Source organism: Rhipicephalus sanguineus, chromosome 1, assembly GCF_013339695.2.
Source record: "Rhipicephalus sanguineus isolate Rsan-2018 chromosome 1, BIME_Rsan_1.4, whole genome shotgun sequence".
Classification (NCBI taxonomy): domain Eukaryota; kingdom Metazoa; phylum Arthropoda; class Arachnida; order Ixodida; family Ixodidae; genus Rhipicephalus; species Rhipicephalus sanguineus.
In genome coordinates this window covers 212745576-212762016 of record NC_051176.1, presented here as the reverse complement: position 1 = coordinate 212762016, position 16441 = coordinate 212745576, and the positions used below count along the sequence as shown (strand labels likewise).

The following is a 16441-nucleotide window of genomic DNA, read 5'->3' as shown; positions in this document are numbered from 1 at the left end:
AGCACAACAGGCGCAGGCGCACATTGTGTACCACAACTAGAAACGAATCGCACCAGAATTTTTTTTTTTAAGTTTCCGAAGTGCCCCTCTTTACCACTTGCTTCGAGCGTTTTCGTGCAAGAAATTTGGCGAAGAATTACGGCTTGGTGCACTCATGAGACAATGCGACAGGTGTTGTCCCACTTTTTCAAAGATACGTCATGGGTCAATCGGACACATAGGTCTCACTTTTTTCTCAAAAAAATGGTCGTATTTTGTTGAAAATTGCTTCATACTATTTCTAAGCACGTTATTTAGATATTCCGCAGGCATATTTTCTGTTGTCGTGTGAAAAATATATATGAACTTGTAAAGGGTTAAACGAGAGTGTAGTCAGCGTGCCTGGTAAGCCCAATATGTGCACACGTCTCCATTTACAAAAACACACAGGTTCACCTCACAACGCTAGCCAGAAACTACAGCACAGAACTACTGGCTGACTGCTTCGCAATAAACAGATTCCCACAAGGCGGGGGATCTGCAGAATTTTTCACTGCCTCATTAAGACAATGCATTACTACTCAACTGTTCCGCTTTCTTATGGTATTTCTTTTCCCAGTGGAATGCTGGTATGTGTTGATACCATAGGTTGGCAAAAAATGTGGAGCTCACTCAGACTCACTCACGAAACATATCTTACCCTTAGGGCTCACTCGGACTCAAAACTCGCCAAACATTTCCTCATCCGGACTCACTCGGACTCAGACTCACTATAATTTTTCTCAACCGGACTCAGACTCACCAAAATATATTTCACCCGGACTCACGGCTCGATCCGAGTCTGAGTGAGTCGACTCATGAGTCCGCTAGCCTATAATTAGCCTTTTTTGACCATAATGTCAATGCTCTTTAACGCCAATATCTCGCATAATCGGTGCGCTACTTGGTGCATTTTGATCTCGTACCTTCAAAGAAGAGTTACCTGAGTTTGCAGTTCAATAAGGACGTTTTTATTGAAAGAGATGACTCGCACGTGATATTTTGATCAGTAACTTTCCGTGAAAAGGTTTGCGGGGGGGGGGGGGGGGAGGTCAAGGCACCTCCTCCCCTTCTCCCTCCTCAACTCATGCCTCTGATCAATAAATATTGAGCTGACGTATGAACGGTAGTGCATTGAATTATGTGGGAGTATACGCGAGTATAAACGTGAGCTGACATAAGGATGATAGTGATGCTGAACTTGAGTAGATAAGACCATAGGTCAGCAAAAAAATGTGGAGCTCACTCAGGCTCACTCATGCAATATATTTTGCCCTTAGGGCTCACTCGGACTCGCACTCACCAAAATTTTCCTCAACCGGACTCAGACTCACCAAAATTTTTCCCAACGGAACTCACTCGGACTCAGACTCACAAAAACGTTACTCACCCGGACTCACTCAGCGTCTCGCGAGTCTGAGTAGACTCATGAGTTTGCCGACCTATGGTTGATACTGTACAAAGCTTACTTGCAATGTATATATTTCTTGTTGTATTACCCCCTTACTCAATGCCTCCCATGAGGCCTGTTATTTTTGAATAAAAAGAAAAAAAAACAGCTCCTCCTACTCAACAACAAACAAAAAGTGCAGTGTAATAGTAAACAACCTCAGCTAACCACTGGACCTTGGTGGGTGCCTTGGCAGGCAAAATATGTGACAAGGCTAACAGATGTATGAAAACTCTCTCTTTAATCACAATAATTCTTAAGTTGTGGCATTGCGTACTTGATTCAAGCAACATTTTGACAGACTTCTTAACAACATATTTACAGAACCAACGTTGTGCTCCCTCAAAAAGACTAGATAGCTGATTAGAACCAGTTCACTTGAAAGGGTCAATTCAACAGCTGTGCTCTCATTCTGCAACTGCAATATGCAGCCTTCAAGTGGACATGACACTGGCCATGAAGGTTAGCCTTGCTGTTCACAAGTCATTGTGCCATCAGTCTTTTCTTGTTTTTCTTCTTCTGCAGTCAAGTCTGCACGGAAGAAGATGCGTGCGCTGCTCAAGGAATAGTTGAGAAGGTCAAACTCGTGCCGGTAAGTATCCAGGCGCTTTCCTGTTAGCGACATCGCTTGCTGCAGTTTTTCATCTTCTTTGCCAGCTGCTTCTTTCTTTTGCTCCCTGACTTGAGCAGTGTCTTTTTGGAACTTCTCAGACACCGACTGAAACCAGTGCAGTGAGTCAAAGTCTTGGTACTGGTCCAGCAGCTTCAATATGTATGCCACACCCATGGCAAAGCCATCATCAGTGAATGCTGCCCCGACTTTGTTCTTGCGACTCATTCTCTCCTTGCAGGAGACTGCATGCTCAACATAGTTGAGGGTCAGTGGTGGGAGAATAACAAAGAAGTTTCTCAGGTGCATGTTGCTGGGATCCCGGAAAGTGGGAGAGAAGACATCAACCAGCAAGCGAAAGTACTCACTTCCCTCAGAGAAATTTTTGGCTAAGCTTGCCACAACCGCGTCCAGCCTGCGGGCTGCTTCTGTGCAATCATCCTCCAGCAGTGCTTCACGAGACAGCGCTTCAAAGTTAGCTACATACTCCAGGTCGGGAACGAACTGGATAGCATTGCTGCAGCAGTGCAGCCCACCTGATCGGATCATGCGTACATAGCCCATTGCATTGCCCACCTGGCTCACAAGAGTGCGAAACTGGTCGAGAAAGCTTTCACCATCGGGTGTAAGGCCCAGCTTGCGGATGCCACGGTTGAACTTCTCTGCACGGTCAAACGGATACTTTGGGTCACTCTGGCTCCGGAGTTCTCGGAAGTGCCTTAGGTCTTTGATGAGTCGAGACTTGATGTGTTCATCATACAAAAATTGGGAAAAAATGTAGAACTTCTTTCGCAGAAACTGGTATGTAAAGTTGACTGTTGTGTTCATGATGCCTATGCCATGTGTACGAATGGAATTGGCAATATGCCGAATGTTGATTGTGTTCAGATGCTTATTGTTGCTGGTGCGTTCCACAAAAATCTGGTTGTTCAAGTTGTAGTAGTAGCGAGAGACAAAAATGTGGATGTTGCGCATAATCTCGAGCACATCCAGACCTTGTTCTAAAGTCTGGCTAGGAAGGTGGTCTTCAACAGTAGTCAATCCATATTTCTGCCGTGCCATGCTGCGCATCTCGCCGTAAGTTTTCCAGTCATGAAGTGCCACGGTTGTCAGGTTGTAAAAAGTTTTGTCAAGGTAGTGCTCCACATATGCCTTGACATTGATGACCTGGCCAAACAGTCTTATGGGTCTTATATGCAAGATTTGGGCATAGTCCTTCAAACCCACACGGAATGGGTTTCGGTCATCGAGTTGAAGGTGGCAGTGCGTCTGCAGACGCAAATCTGTTTCCACGTCCTTGCAGAGTTTGTCCAAGATGTGTTCCTTGAATTGTCCATATATTTCTTCTCTAAAGTTATTCAGGATAGCCTGGGGATCTGAGTCATGCTTTGTGGTTTTAATTGCTTTGGCAGTGTCCTTCAATGCAGCAACAACATAGTGAATGCGATGACCGTCCACGGCACTTTCATATACATCATCCAGAAAGATGGGAAATACAACTCTGTGCCAGTACAAAAAGCTCCCATCAGCCCCTTCTTGAAGTTTCTCATGTAGCTCACCAATCAAATCGAGCTTTCGCATCACAGAATAAAAGGAGGCAATTTCTTCATCCTTGAAACATTTCATCTGTACTCCAACAGCAATGGCGAGGTGGATGATCAGTCGCCTTTCCTTTGTAGCTGGGCCACTCAGGCACTTCTCAACAAGCACAAGTGCGGAGAGAACATCTAGCCTGCGTTCACTGTACTTCTTGTCAGAAATGAGCCTTTTTTTGGCATTACTTACAGCAAATAGGGCAACATAGGTCAAATGCTGCACAATGTGGGTGACAGAATCACATATTTTCAGTGTTTGCTGATGGAACATGCTTTCAATGGCTTTCATCATCTCAATCATCTTGCAAAGTTGCAGAACAGATGACTTTGTCATAGGCTTGTTCAATGCCACATGCAAGTTCATCAGAGTTTTTACCTGATGAGAGATGTACCATGTCAAGTAGATGCCCTGAAGCAAGAGAGAACTACGGCGATTCAGGTCCTCAAGCAGTTTGTCTGTATCCTTTTGGAAAACTGACTCCATGCGGAGAAGCCAAGAGGAAACCTGTACATGGAGTGCCTGAACATCTCTTGACAGCGCTGCAGATTTCTGTTGAAGGTAGCCAAGCCGCTGTGTTTTCACAGAATCTTGTGCTTTCTTGTCCAACGAGCGCATAACCTGAGGCATCTGTAGCAACAAGAACTGGTCTGGAAACCACAGAATGTTGCCCAAAATATGCACTGCAGGCACCTTCTTGTAAACATCCCACAAAGCTTTGAAAAACTTCTTGTCAATGTTTCTGTAAATGTAGTAGTAAAGAACATACAGTGCATATATTCCAATAAGCTGCTTGCGTTTATCCATTTCGTTTGTTTCACCGAGTTTGGCATCGACTTGTGCAAACCAATTGCGTATGTTGAGTGCAAACTCCTCAGCAAAAGCACCATTTTTGGCCACGCAAAGGGTATTGTCATCAAAGCCTTGCTCTACGCAGCCCATGAAAATGCGACCTTGCAAGAGCTTGTACTCCAAATCTGCCATCAATTTGTCCAGTGCTTTCATGTCTTCTGGTACGACACTGAACTTTGCACAGTTGTTATGTACAGACTTGAGCATCCTTCTGTAAAGCGTCCAGTGCTCACGGAGGCCCCCTTGTGCTTGCACAACCTCGTCAAGGGTCACGAGCGACGCGAGCATTTCACCCAAGTGCTCAAAAACTGTCTGGAAGTGCACATCTGTCACATCGATAACGCAAGATGTCTTACTCCTATCATAAAGCGCAGACATTTGCTGAATGACATTTTTTGCAACTAAGTAGCACCGGCTTACGTGACAAGACAGATCTTGCATTAGGCCGATCATTCTGCCTACAGCGACCTGCGCCTCGCCGTCAGGCACGCTGTTGCTGGATAGACTTCCTTCTCCGTAAAACAGGAGAGCATCGTGGAATCTAGACTTCGCTTCGTGACAGAGCTGCTTCATTTCTGAACACAAGGCTGCGAGAACAGTCATCACTTTGTTGAGGACCTTGTTGTCAGTAGAAATAAGCTCCAGGAGAGTAGTGTTCTCGTAAGGCACCCAGTGCAGCGCAATCAGGTCCGAGTCTATGTCCCATGCTTCGGTGATTCCCTCGTCTAGCGACTGTTCAATATTCTTAAATTCAGTGGTCAGGTCTTCCATGAATTTGCCATATTTACGCAGTTGTAGCTGCCCTACTATTCGGACGACTCCCTCGTCGATATCTTTGTCCCAGCGCTCTCCAGCCATTGTTCGGTAGAGAGGGATGCTTCTCGATACTCGAGGTTGATTTCCCCAAAGGGAAAAAAATATCGTGCGTCCTTGCAGTTCAGTCCGCAGTGCAAGAATTGCTGCTCACATCACAGCGACGTCGGCAAGTGGCCCCACCGGTGACGCCTCCCGACTTCGGTCGCACGAATGCCGCAGCGCTGGCACGCAAGAAACATGAACGAATAGTCCCAGCACAATTACAGTGAAAGTCCGCAGCTGGGTGCGAGGAGGAAGCGTTAACAGGACTTGGTTATACACTAGCTTCAGTTGCAGAACAGGCTCCTGCAGTGTAACTTTGTGGACGCGTTATCGCCCATGGTAGACGGTGGCATGTGACGACTGTAGCCGCTGTAGTAGCGCTGTGGCCACTGTAGCCACTAGATTGCACGGTGCGAGATGGCGTCGGCGCACAGAGCATCAGCCTTGTGGCCTTGCATCAGCCAGTCAGTAGTAGGTGGTCTCTGTCGAAACGCCCTACCCTTATCTCTTTTGCCGCAATGACGTTCCTCCCAAGGAGCGGGGGCCGTGGTTCATGTCCTCGCTTGATGCTCTGTTTTCCCACAGGTATTCACAGACGCCACAGTAGAGTGACCTAGAATAAGGGGAGTGTCCAAAGCGCCGCGCGAATACATGGGAGAAGCGAGGGCCTTTTGCGGTGAACTCCCGCGCCGCGGCGCTGCCGTGCCGGACCCGTGGGCTTTCTCCGCGGCGGAAGCCGCGTCAAAGCGGCGAGCGTCTGCTACGCGCGTGATATCTTGGCCGCTATTAGCTAAAATCGCGGAAATTTGGGTAATATTTAATACTGTGTCACTGCAACATAATACTACAACGACTCATCACACAGAGAACGCGTTTGTTAGTTTGTATGTTGTGAAACGGGGATTTTGTATATATCCTTTCAGCTGGTTTGTCACCGCATTGGTCCACACTTCCGCGGCTGTTTGAGGAACGCATCCTGCACGCACTTTATCGTGAAAAAAGGCGCTTAACTTACTTTCGTGTGGAATGACGAACGTAAACTTGCTGCAGGAGAGAATAAACTGGAGATAACCAGGAGAACGTAGCAGATATGCACGTAGTAACTAGCTCATGCATGCTAACGCGTTTGCACCCTTCATGTCCTATCTTTTATTTCGTGCATTCGATTTGTCTTTCAAGGCTGCCTCAGGCGCTCTGCTGTTTCAAGCCATTTCATGCGAAGCCGAATCTGTAGGCGTGGCCGCGGTACCAAAAGTAAATAATTACTCGCGTAACGCGCGTCTCGTTCACTTGGTATACACGAAAATTTGCACGGAGGGGCACGAGTGTATGTATGCCCAACACGACCGATAGGTCATGGGTCTTGACATGCTTGCCATTTGTGCAACGACTAACAATAGTAATATGGTGTGTGGCGCGCAAACCCGCTTTCTGTTGCCAGAAATAATTCTGACGATGCGTGGTCTGACGATTTGTTTCCATCAGGGTATAAAAAAAACGTGGTGGTCACCAATATTGATGTCAACATGTTAGACTTAACCATACATTTTGAAGAGCTGAGCGCATAGGTAAAATGTATGCGAAAAAATTGCATGAAAAAAAAAAAAAAAAGCATGGTCCCTTATGCATTCGCCTGAGATGACTCGAAAACGAAAGCCATCTTTTTCGTCAGTCGATGCGTTGATCCTCCCTCGCCCCTCTCCGAAAGCTTTCTGCACATAACGTGGTTTCGGAATGCCGACAGGATCAAAGGCATTGCAAGCTTTCTCCACCTTACCTGCTTTTACATTGCCTACATCGGGGGCCAGTCACGGAGGCAATGGAAAGCGACCATGTCATGTGATGGCGTCATCATATGACGTCGCGTTGAATGACGTAATAGTGACGTCACAAGTTTTGTCGACGTCATCGCGTGATGATTTTGTGCATCACTCGTGTTGGCTACGCGGGACGCCGACGGTCAATTTTGTGTTTGATGAGGCATCTAAGGATTTAGAGTTAAAAAAAAAAAGACAAATGAAACGATAACAGTGCAACATTGTGTATGCCTCACTTCATGTTACGAGCGATCGCCCGAAAACAAACGTGATTCTCAGTACAGAGCAGCTGATTGCACGCGTCTGCGGGCTTGCTTTACCCGTCTGGTCATTTCTTTATATTTATTTATCCAAGAGATGAGCAGACTTGCTATTTAAGTACTCCGGAGCTTCAGCACGAAATTGTGGTGGACGCTATATTGAGGTCATCAGGAAAAAAGCGGGAAATTGCTGTCGGGTGCCCTGTTGGTGCGCACTCAACTGCCGCAGAAACAATTGTATTTTATGTAACTAATCCACATCTTTTCGTAAAGTCTCTGAACCGGGCGAACGCTCACCTCCGAGAACCGTGAAAACATCTGAAGTTGAGAATGAGTTGTTTGAAACTGTTTTCATTTCGTATGGTGAAGACTTGAAGCAAGGCACGCATCTCGCGTGAACGTTTCATACTGACGTTCAGCGATCCAATGCAACATGCGATAATATATATATATATATATATATATATATATATATATATATATATATATATATATATATATATATATATATATATATATATATATATTTTTTTTTTTTTTTCTTACCGTACTTTCGTTCAGGCAGCTTGTACAGCAAGAATGGGGGCGTTTGCAACTTTGTTTCATGATATCTGGATATTTGTAATTTGTAAAGCCTTTTCTATATTACGTCTTTTATGCAAAAACTTGTGGAATAGGGTTAGTTTGCCTGGCATTGCTTTTCTTTCAAATGTTTGCGCACGGTGAGCCTTGTTGTAAGCTACCTCAGAAACAAAAATAAGCCAACAGCATTGCGGTCGTATGGCCGTCTCTACTCTTTTTTATCTTTTTTTTTGTTCCCCTTGCGCCTTCCCGGTGTGCTCCGTACATGATAAAGAGCTTGTGGAGGCTAATGAATTGTCAAATAAAGCGGTGTGCATATGGCTAGCAAACCAGTGGCGACTATGAGTAAAAAGCTCGTGAAGTCACTGCGCGCAAGTATTTCAGCTGACTGCGCGTGCAATTTACTTTTTTTATTACTCTTAATTCGTGCATGCGTGGTGCTATTGCCCGATTACTGGTGCGAATAGGGGTTTTCTTTTCGTTCTTTGCTTGTGCATGTCCGTTTTGCGCGTTTTTACACCCGCACCAACGTTCTCGAACTCTGTGACCGGAACTAGGCCACGCTGATGCCGTTTGCCACATGCTTTTTTGCATTCTGTTGTTGCCCCAGCACTAACACAACGCTTAAAGATGGATAAGCTTCATTCAGCACCACATTACAAAAGTTAAGTAGACTTCAAGTGCCCTGTGTGGAAACGCGGCGCAAAAAACTACAGCGCATAGCAGACGCCCCTCGCTTTCCGCGCGCTTCCCGAGCGCGGAAAGCCCACGGGTCCGGCGCAGCAGCGGCGCGGCGCGGGAGTTCACGGCAAAAGGCCCACGCGGGAGCCGGCGCTTTGGACACTGCCACAGATTGTAATCGGGTATTCTTCTTGATTGATGATGATGATGTTTCGACCTCACTTGTCCTCACCTGAACATACCTGAACGATAATACAAGCGCACAAGTGCAGGATTAACAATGAAGTAGGCGGTACAAAACCAAACAGCACAAAAATCGAACATAAGAAAAAATCTTGAACTACCGAAGCTGTCTAGAAGCCTATTAAAGGTGACGTTTCCGATTGGAAGCCTGCTGGCCTGCTGATGACTCACACGTGAAAAGGGCATCGCTGCTAGCAACCATGTTTGGCAGCAGCATGGCCGAATCTGTTGTATTGGCGGCAGGAGGTGGGCTGTGCGGCAGACAGCGCAACCTTTTTTTTTTATTTAATCTTTTTCATTTCTGTCCCCTAGCTCTGCCTGTGACGACGATGGTCACATTTCACGGAATAGTAACATTGTTATCTTAAGTACGTTACGCGTTTGCGATGCATACTACGGAAGTTGGCGTTAGTAACGTCCCTGCATTTTTAGTTAAACTATGGAAGCTTGTCGAAGACGAGAAATGCAACGACCTGATCAGCTGGAGCTCGGTACGTCGCGCTCGTCCCTCTTGATCGGTTAGGGCTAGGCTAGTGTGTACTTCGTTACAAAACAGCATTTGTTTAGCCTTTTCGTGCTGCCGGTCTATCTGGCACCGCGGTGAACCACCACAGCGACCACGGCGTGAAGGCGAATTTCAGCTCCGCCCACATGACTGTGAAAATGACACTTGCTGGCAATTGGACGGCGCTCGTAGTTACCAATCATGTAAATTTCTAGTCGTCAGATGCACTGCAAGGCGTGCATAACCACTACGAAATGCCTTTGATAATTTAACGATGTCGACCACTACAGTTATTTTTCTTTTTCCACGTTCCGCTTATTGCCTGGAGTGTAGTAAACAGTGTTCCGAATCGTACACCTGTTACGTAAAGCCTTGATTAGCAGCTGCGGCCATCTGGCAGTGCGATTTAATCGAGCAGCAGCATCCATTCTGGCCTTACTTTGCTGCTCGCTTTTTCGCGCTTCCAAATTAATGCCGTTGTGTCTCGTGAGCTACCCAAAAGCTGTTTTCTTTTTTTTTTTTTTGAACACTTGGTCTACACAGTCATTTTCTTTCACGCAGTGCGTCTTGTAATTCTACAGACTTTTGTTATACTTCGCTTGCCCCCTCCCTGTGTACGTACAGTCGCACGCAATATGACTTGCAACAGGGGAGTGCGTGGCCTCACTACTTCAAAGATTGCGCATGGCTTGAACATGCCCTCATTTCCACAACTAATTAGTGTTCTCTCTTTGGGGATGGTCCTAAATGAAAAAATATTGTTTAGTTGAGGAAATGAGCGCAAGTTGAAGCCATGCGCAATCTTTGAAGTAATGAGGCCACACGCTCGCTTGTTGTAAGTCATATTGAGTGCAACTGTACGTCTATGTCCTTGATGTATTAATTGACGTAGTCAACAATGTCTTGTTTAGCAACTCACGGCCGTTTCCTCATCGGTGACCCGCTTGCATAGCCGTAAACTGAGCAGTTGGCATTGTTTATGAAATAAAAAGAAAGTTACTTCACAGAAAGTACGATCTTGTGCTACTTAATACTTAAAAATATATTCTGCGATCCATCAGCTCATTTCTCAAAGCGCATGCTGTTTACATAAGCGCATTACCATTAAAGTAACATTTTGCCTATGGTTTCTGTTTGACATTTGAATGGTAGAGGTTATGCACTCCTTTATCACCTGCTGCCATGCTGTATGCTTGTGATTAACAGGGACAGTTGGGCGAGTTGGTGCAAGTTCTTACTCGAAAGCGCAAAAAAAAATGCAACACGGAGAAACTAAGCGCATAATCCTGTCCCCTTTGTTTCTCTGTGTTGTGATTTTTTCGCACTTTCTTCAAATATGCTTGTGATAAGTTAGTTAAATTGGCCGAACTTCAGTTTTCACCTTTTTTATTTGTTAATAGAATGGACAGAGCTTCATCATACACAATCAGACGCAGTTTGCCAAGGAACTTCTGCCTCTCTACTTCAAGCACAACAACATGGCAAGCTTGATCAGGCAGCTGAATATGTGTAAGTATCTGTTTTAAAAAGGATTCATTCATACTTTAGGGCAATGAAAAAATTAAGACTTCAGTGATTCCCCTGATCTACTGCAACAACAAGAAGCTCTCATCATGGACATGACCACTGTTCACATGTGCTGGCCTCAAAACGTGGCTCATACCCATGTTGGGGATCGAGCTAGCAAGTATGCAGCAAAAAAGGAATAACCAAGCAAAGAAGGAACGAGGGAAAAAAATGAGCGTAGGAAACAAAACACCACAACTGCACTTAAAGCAGTGCAGCATACTAAACTTTATTGAACTTGTGGAGAGAGATACCACAGCAGGCAGCCAACAGAAATAGACAGGCATAAAAATTGCAGGTTTATAAGTAGGTGAAACAATATCTAAAGAAAGGAAAAATGGTGGCAGGAAATGGTCAATTTTTTAAAAGCAACTTGTGAACTGCACAATGCCGTCTTTGTTTACTACTGTATTGCCTGCTGTGGCCTCCAAAATACACACTTCTTTATAATGAATATAATGAAGTGATTCTCTCCATATTATACCTTTGCATGTAGGCGTAAGGTAGCCAACATAAGTATGTATAATATGGAGAGAATTGAACATGCTCTAAAGAATGGACGAAGCCTAAAAGCGGCGAAGAGAAACCTGGGCACAGGCAAAATCCAGATATATGCACTAAGAGATGAGGAAGGCGATGTCACTACCAATATGGATAAGATCGTGAAAGTAGCTGAGGAGTTCTACAGAGATCTGTACAGTAGCCGGGAAAACTAGGCCAGTAATCTAAGAAGTACTAGCCAAGAGGAGTCGGACATCCCACCAGTGACGACGGGAGCAGGGGTGTAGCCAAGGGGGGGGTTGGGGGGGTTCAAACCCCCCCCCGAAATTTTTCAATTTTGCTTGCGTATATATACACGCGCACATACAAACGCACGAACATACATAAAGTATGGTTGAACCCCCCCCCCGAAAAAATTTCTGGCTACGCCCCTGGACGGGAGGTAAAGAATACCTTGGAGGGAATGCAAAGGGGCAAGGCCGCTGGTGTGGATCAGGTAACATCAGGTCTGTTGAAAGACGGTGGAAAAATTGCGTTAAAAAACTGGCTACCCTGTATACAAAGTGTGTCTTTACTGTGAGCGTACCACAATATTGGAAGAATGCTATCATCATCTTAATCCATAAAAAAGGGGATATCAAGGACTTGAACATTACAGGCCGATCAGCTTACTGTCTGTAGCCTGCAAGCTATTTACGAAGGTAATAGCTAATCGAATTAGGGTCACATCAGAATTCATTAAACCAAAGGACCAAGCAGGATTTTGGGCAGGCTACTCGACGATTGATCATATTCACACTATCAATCAGGTGACAGAGAAATGCGTACAATATAATGTATATGGCGCTTATCGATTGCAAGAAAGCATTTAATTCAGTTGAAATCTCTATAGTCATGCAGGCATCATAGAATTGGGGTGTAAGAATATACATATATAAGAATACTGGAAGAAATCTACAGCAGCTCCACAACCACCATAGTCCTCCATAAAGAAAGTGATAAAGTGCTTGTTAGGCAATAAAGGTGTAAGGCAGGGAAATACATTCTCTCCAATGCTGTTGACTGCATGCTTACAGGAGGTTTTCAGAGCCCTGAATTGGGAACAGTTAGGGATAATAGTTCAACGAGGGTACCTTAGTAACCTGCGATTCATTGATGACATTGCCTCACTGAGGAACTCAGTAGACAAATTGCAAAGAATGCTTACTGAATTGGACAGGAAAAGCAGAATGGTTGGTCTGAAAATCACTATGCATCAAACTAAAGTAAAAAATTGGGGGACGCTTAAGCTTCGCCTTTAAGAGTTGAACGCGATAGCGATATCCTGCCCCTAGTGCGCACTTTGAACATTACGAGTGTTTAACAGAACGCGCGCACTAAGGTGTGTGCCTCATGTAATGGGTAGCATGCTTTAAACCAGGGGCAATTATGCGCGAGAAACGTTTTCGAAGTTGCGATGCACCCACTACGTGGTCTTAAGGTAATACGCGCAGTAATGCGTGTGCCTTCTGTAATGGGTGGCTGTCTTTAAACCACCAAGTCATTATGATATTGACATGATGTGACGCCCGATGGCAATGTACGCTTGTACCACGCAATATTACTGCGATATTACATCTCGTACTGTGACACCTGTACACAGGACGCATATTTTCGGGAAGCATGAAAGTTATTTTCAGTGCAGCTCCAAGCAGAGGCGTGGCTGTGTGGTAGAACACCTGCTTGCCACACAGACGGCCTGGGTACGATTCTCACTCGGACCCAACATTTTTATTATTTATTTTATTTGCAGCTTTTTCGATTTTTCGGTCACGGACAAGATGATTTTTCGCTCACAACCAACGGTGCCGACGCCGACGGCGGAATTTCTGCGATACGAGCTCTTTAACGCTATCGCGTTAATATTCAACAATCTCGGAAGAGAACTATGCTTTCCAATAGGTTGCAAGGCACTGGAAGTGGTAGAGGAATACGTCTACTTAGGGCAGGTAGTGACCACAGATTCGAGCCATCAGACTAAAGTAACTAGAAGAATAAGAATGGGGTTGAGCACATGTGGCACAAATTCTCAGATCATGGATGGTAGTTTACCAGAATCTTTCAAGAGAAAAGTATATAACAGCTGCATCGTACCAGTACTTACCTACAGCGCAGCAACCTGGAAGCTTACAAAAAGGGTTCAACTTAAATTCAGGACAACGCAGTGAGCAGTGGAAAGAAAAATGATAGGTGAAACCTTAAAGGGGCCCTGCAACACTTTTTTAGTAATCATCGAATGACTTCATTAAAGAACTTATTGCTCATGAACCGACTGCCGCAAAAATTTTTAGAATCTGTCAAGTACGGGTGGAGTTACAGGGATTTGTCGAACCGCTCAAGTGCTTTCTCTTTCTTTTCGTGCCAGCGAGCGCACTGAAAGCTGCGCAAAGGGGGGCAAGAAGACGCGACCATTCGTCAGTGCGCATCATGACCTTGAGCACTTTGTTTTCTTCGAGTGCGCGGCTTATTTTCAGTGTGATCACACGAGCGGCCACGTGGCAGCATCTTGCAGCAGCCGCGGTAACTATGCAGCTCACGATGCTCAAATCGGCCAATGGCCGTGGACTTTGGGTTTATGGCATCATTTGTCGAGAGAAGAGGGAGCGATTTCGAACTGAGTTTGAGAATGAATTGTAAATTCCAGGTGGCGTGCTGCGCTATAATGTTTGGGTTACGTGTTCTTAGGAACTCGGCTACCAATCGGCAGTGTTTTCTGACCACGCTGATAAAATGTTGCAGGACACCTTAACAGAGAAGAGAGCAGAGTTGGTCATGGAACAAACAGATGTTAAGGACATCTTAGTGGAAATCAAGATCAAGGAATGGTCGTGGGCAGGGCACGTAGCGCGAAGGCAAGGCTGGTCATTAAGATTAACAGATTGGATTCCAAAAGAAGACAATTGGCGAGGGATAGTCAGAAAGTTAGGTCGGCAGATGAGATTGAGAAGTTTCCAGGAATAACGTGACAGGCAGTAAGCACAGGACTGGGTTAATTGGTGAAACAACGGAGAGTCGTTTGGCTTGCAGGCGGCATGGTCAAGCTGATGATGATGTTGATAAGGAAGGAAACCTAAATTGCCTCTTGCCGCCTGCCACAGTAGCTTAGTGGCTGTGGCATTGCTCTGCTGAACACTAGTTAGAGTATTTATCAGGAGTCCCCCACTACACCATGTCTCATAATCAGATTGTGGATTTGGACCTCCCCACCCACTGTGGTCTAGTGGTTATGGTGCTCGACTGCTAACCCGAAGGTCGCAGGATCGAATCCGAGCCCTATTTCGATAGAGGCGAAATGTTAGATGCCCGTGTGCTTATATTTTGGTGCACGTCAAAGAACCCAGGTGGTCAAAATTTCCGGAGCCCTCCACTACGGTGTCCCTCAATCATATCGTGGTTTTTGGAGGTAAAACCCCAACAATTATTATTAATTAGATTGTGGATTTGGCTCACAAAACACCAAAACTTAAACCTTCAATGTTTCTCACCAATGCCAGGTTACGAATACATGTGTGAATGGATGTGTGACATAGCAGATGCATCTAATTGTCGGATTCTTCTTTGTAACTCTAAGGTTCGACTGTACATGCGTAGACGCTACCACTTCATTGAGCATGTTGTGAAAAACTCCGCACAAATTATTAATAGTCAAAGCTGTGCACTAGTGCATTGGTTCGTGCACGGACCCCCAACTGCTATAGGGATATGAGTTTATTTTCCAGTAGTAGTGGTGGGCAAAACTGCTTTTTGCCATGTGGCAAAATTGAAGCTGCAAACACAAGGAGGTGGCCCAAGGACACCATAATGGCAATGACAGTGTCATAATGGAAAGGATGGATGGACAAAGCAAACCTGGGTTCTCATAATGGAACAATCTTGCTCAAATTATTTTTTTTTGCAACACGCATTTTAGGACTCGTCTAGCAGCTAATGGACATAATGGGGAAACTATAAGCCATTTGGAAAGCTTGGTTTCACAAACTATTAGACTGCATGGACAAATAGCAACTTGACACAGTGGCATGAAAGAAAAGACCATGATTAGACTGGTCCGCGTTTTCGTCATCAGTTGAGTAGCACACGCAGTGCTCTTCCTCAAATTACAGGTGACGAGCTTAGAAACAAGCCATAAGCCTACCAATTAACCAGTCTTGGGCAGTAACTAGTTACCGGTAACACATTACCAGTAACTAGTCACTTTTTTTCACTAACTTATAACTATAACTAGTTACTTTTAAGTTAGAGGAACTTGTAACTGTAACACTGTTACTTTTTTGCACAGTAACTGTAACGGGAAATACCGTTACAGTTACTTCTGTTTTTATAAAAAAATTATCCAACAGCAGCACTCCTTAAAGCGCGACGTTAAACGCTTTCCACTTTTTTGAACTTCCTTCTTTACTATATCCTCTCCATCGTTCAACTTTCCACAGTAGGGCTCCCCTTGCAGTTTGGGAGAGGAGGTCGCTAAGAGGCTTATCTTTCCTGCAGATGACCGAGGTCGGAGGTTGATCTTTAACGCAAGTTCAAGCTTACATATCGTAAATCAGTCATGTTGCAACGGAACAGCTTGCTAAGTTCATGTCAGTTTTTTTTTTCCCGGTATATATATCGTTTTTGTCACTTGAGCTTCTAGCTCTGTTCTTGGTGTACCAGTGGAGCATTAGGATGCATGGTCTCCTTTGTCCGTGGCTCCGAGGTAATCGTGTTTGACAGGTGACTAGAAAGCAGCAGCGCGCAAAACAGCTGAGAGCCAGCAATACCCTGAACTAGCGAAGCAATTTTTTAAAACCTCTTTTAAACTGATTGTAAAAGGTTTACTCCGACTTGACACAGCAATTATTAACAAAATGACATAGACGTTTCGCC

At 45.0% G+C, this 16441-nt stretch overlaps 3 protein-coding genes across 9 annotated transcripts in view; 1 reads left to right on the top strand and 2 right to left on the bottom strand.

Annotated features, from left to right (window-relative positions):
• LOC119407071 (uncharacterized protein C18orf19 homolog B) overlaps window positions 1-16441 on the bottom strand; it is a 579856-nt gene that overhangs the window by 492744 nt on the left and 70671 nt on the right. The gene's annotated exons all lie outside the window — the stretch shown is intronic.
• On the bottom strand, window positions 1691-5965 carry LOC119406991 (WASH complex subunit 4). The gene has a single exon (XM_037673817.2). It carries the CDS (start codon window positions 5379-5381, stop codon window positions 1932-1934), a length of 3450 nt encoding a protein of 1149 aa, XP_037529745.1. The 5' UTR covers window positions 5382-5965; the 3' UTR covers window positions 1691-1931.
• LOC119406937 (heat shock factor protein) overlaps window positions 9181-16441 on the top strand; it is an 84451-nt gene continuing 77190 nt past the window's right edge. For 6 of the 7 annotated variants that reach the window (XM_037673745.2, XM_049419209.1, XM_037673762.2 and 3 more), the window contains exons 1-2: window positions 9181-9455; window positions 10870-10978. In XM_037673745.2, the coding sequence (XP_037529673.1) occupies window positions 9351-9455; window positions 10870-10978 (214 nt within the window). In that variant the 5' untranslated portion in view covers window positions 9181-9350. Of the gene's footprint in view, window positions 9456-10869; window positions 10979-16441 lie in introns of those variants that run through there. The other variant, XM_037673772.2, reaches the window with a different exon arrangement.

Bases quoted from the DNA above. Each gene is read 5' to 3' on its own strand.
- LOC119406991 (XM_037673817.2), bottom strand. From the start codon at position 5,381: ATGGCTGGAGAGCGCTGGGACAAAGATATCGACGAGGGAGTCGTCCGA.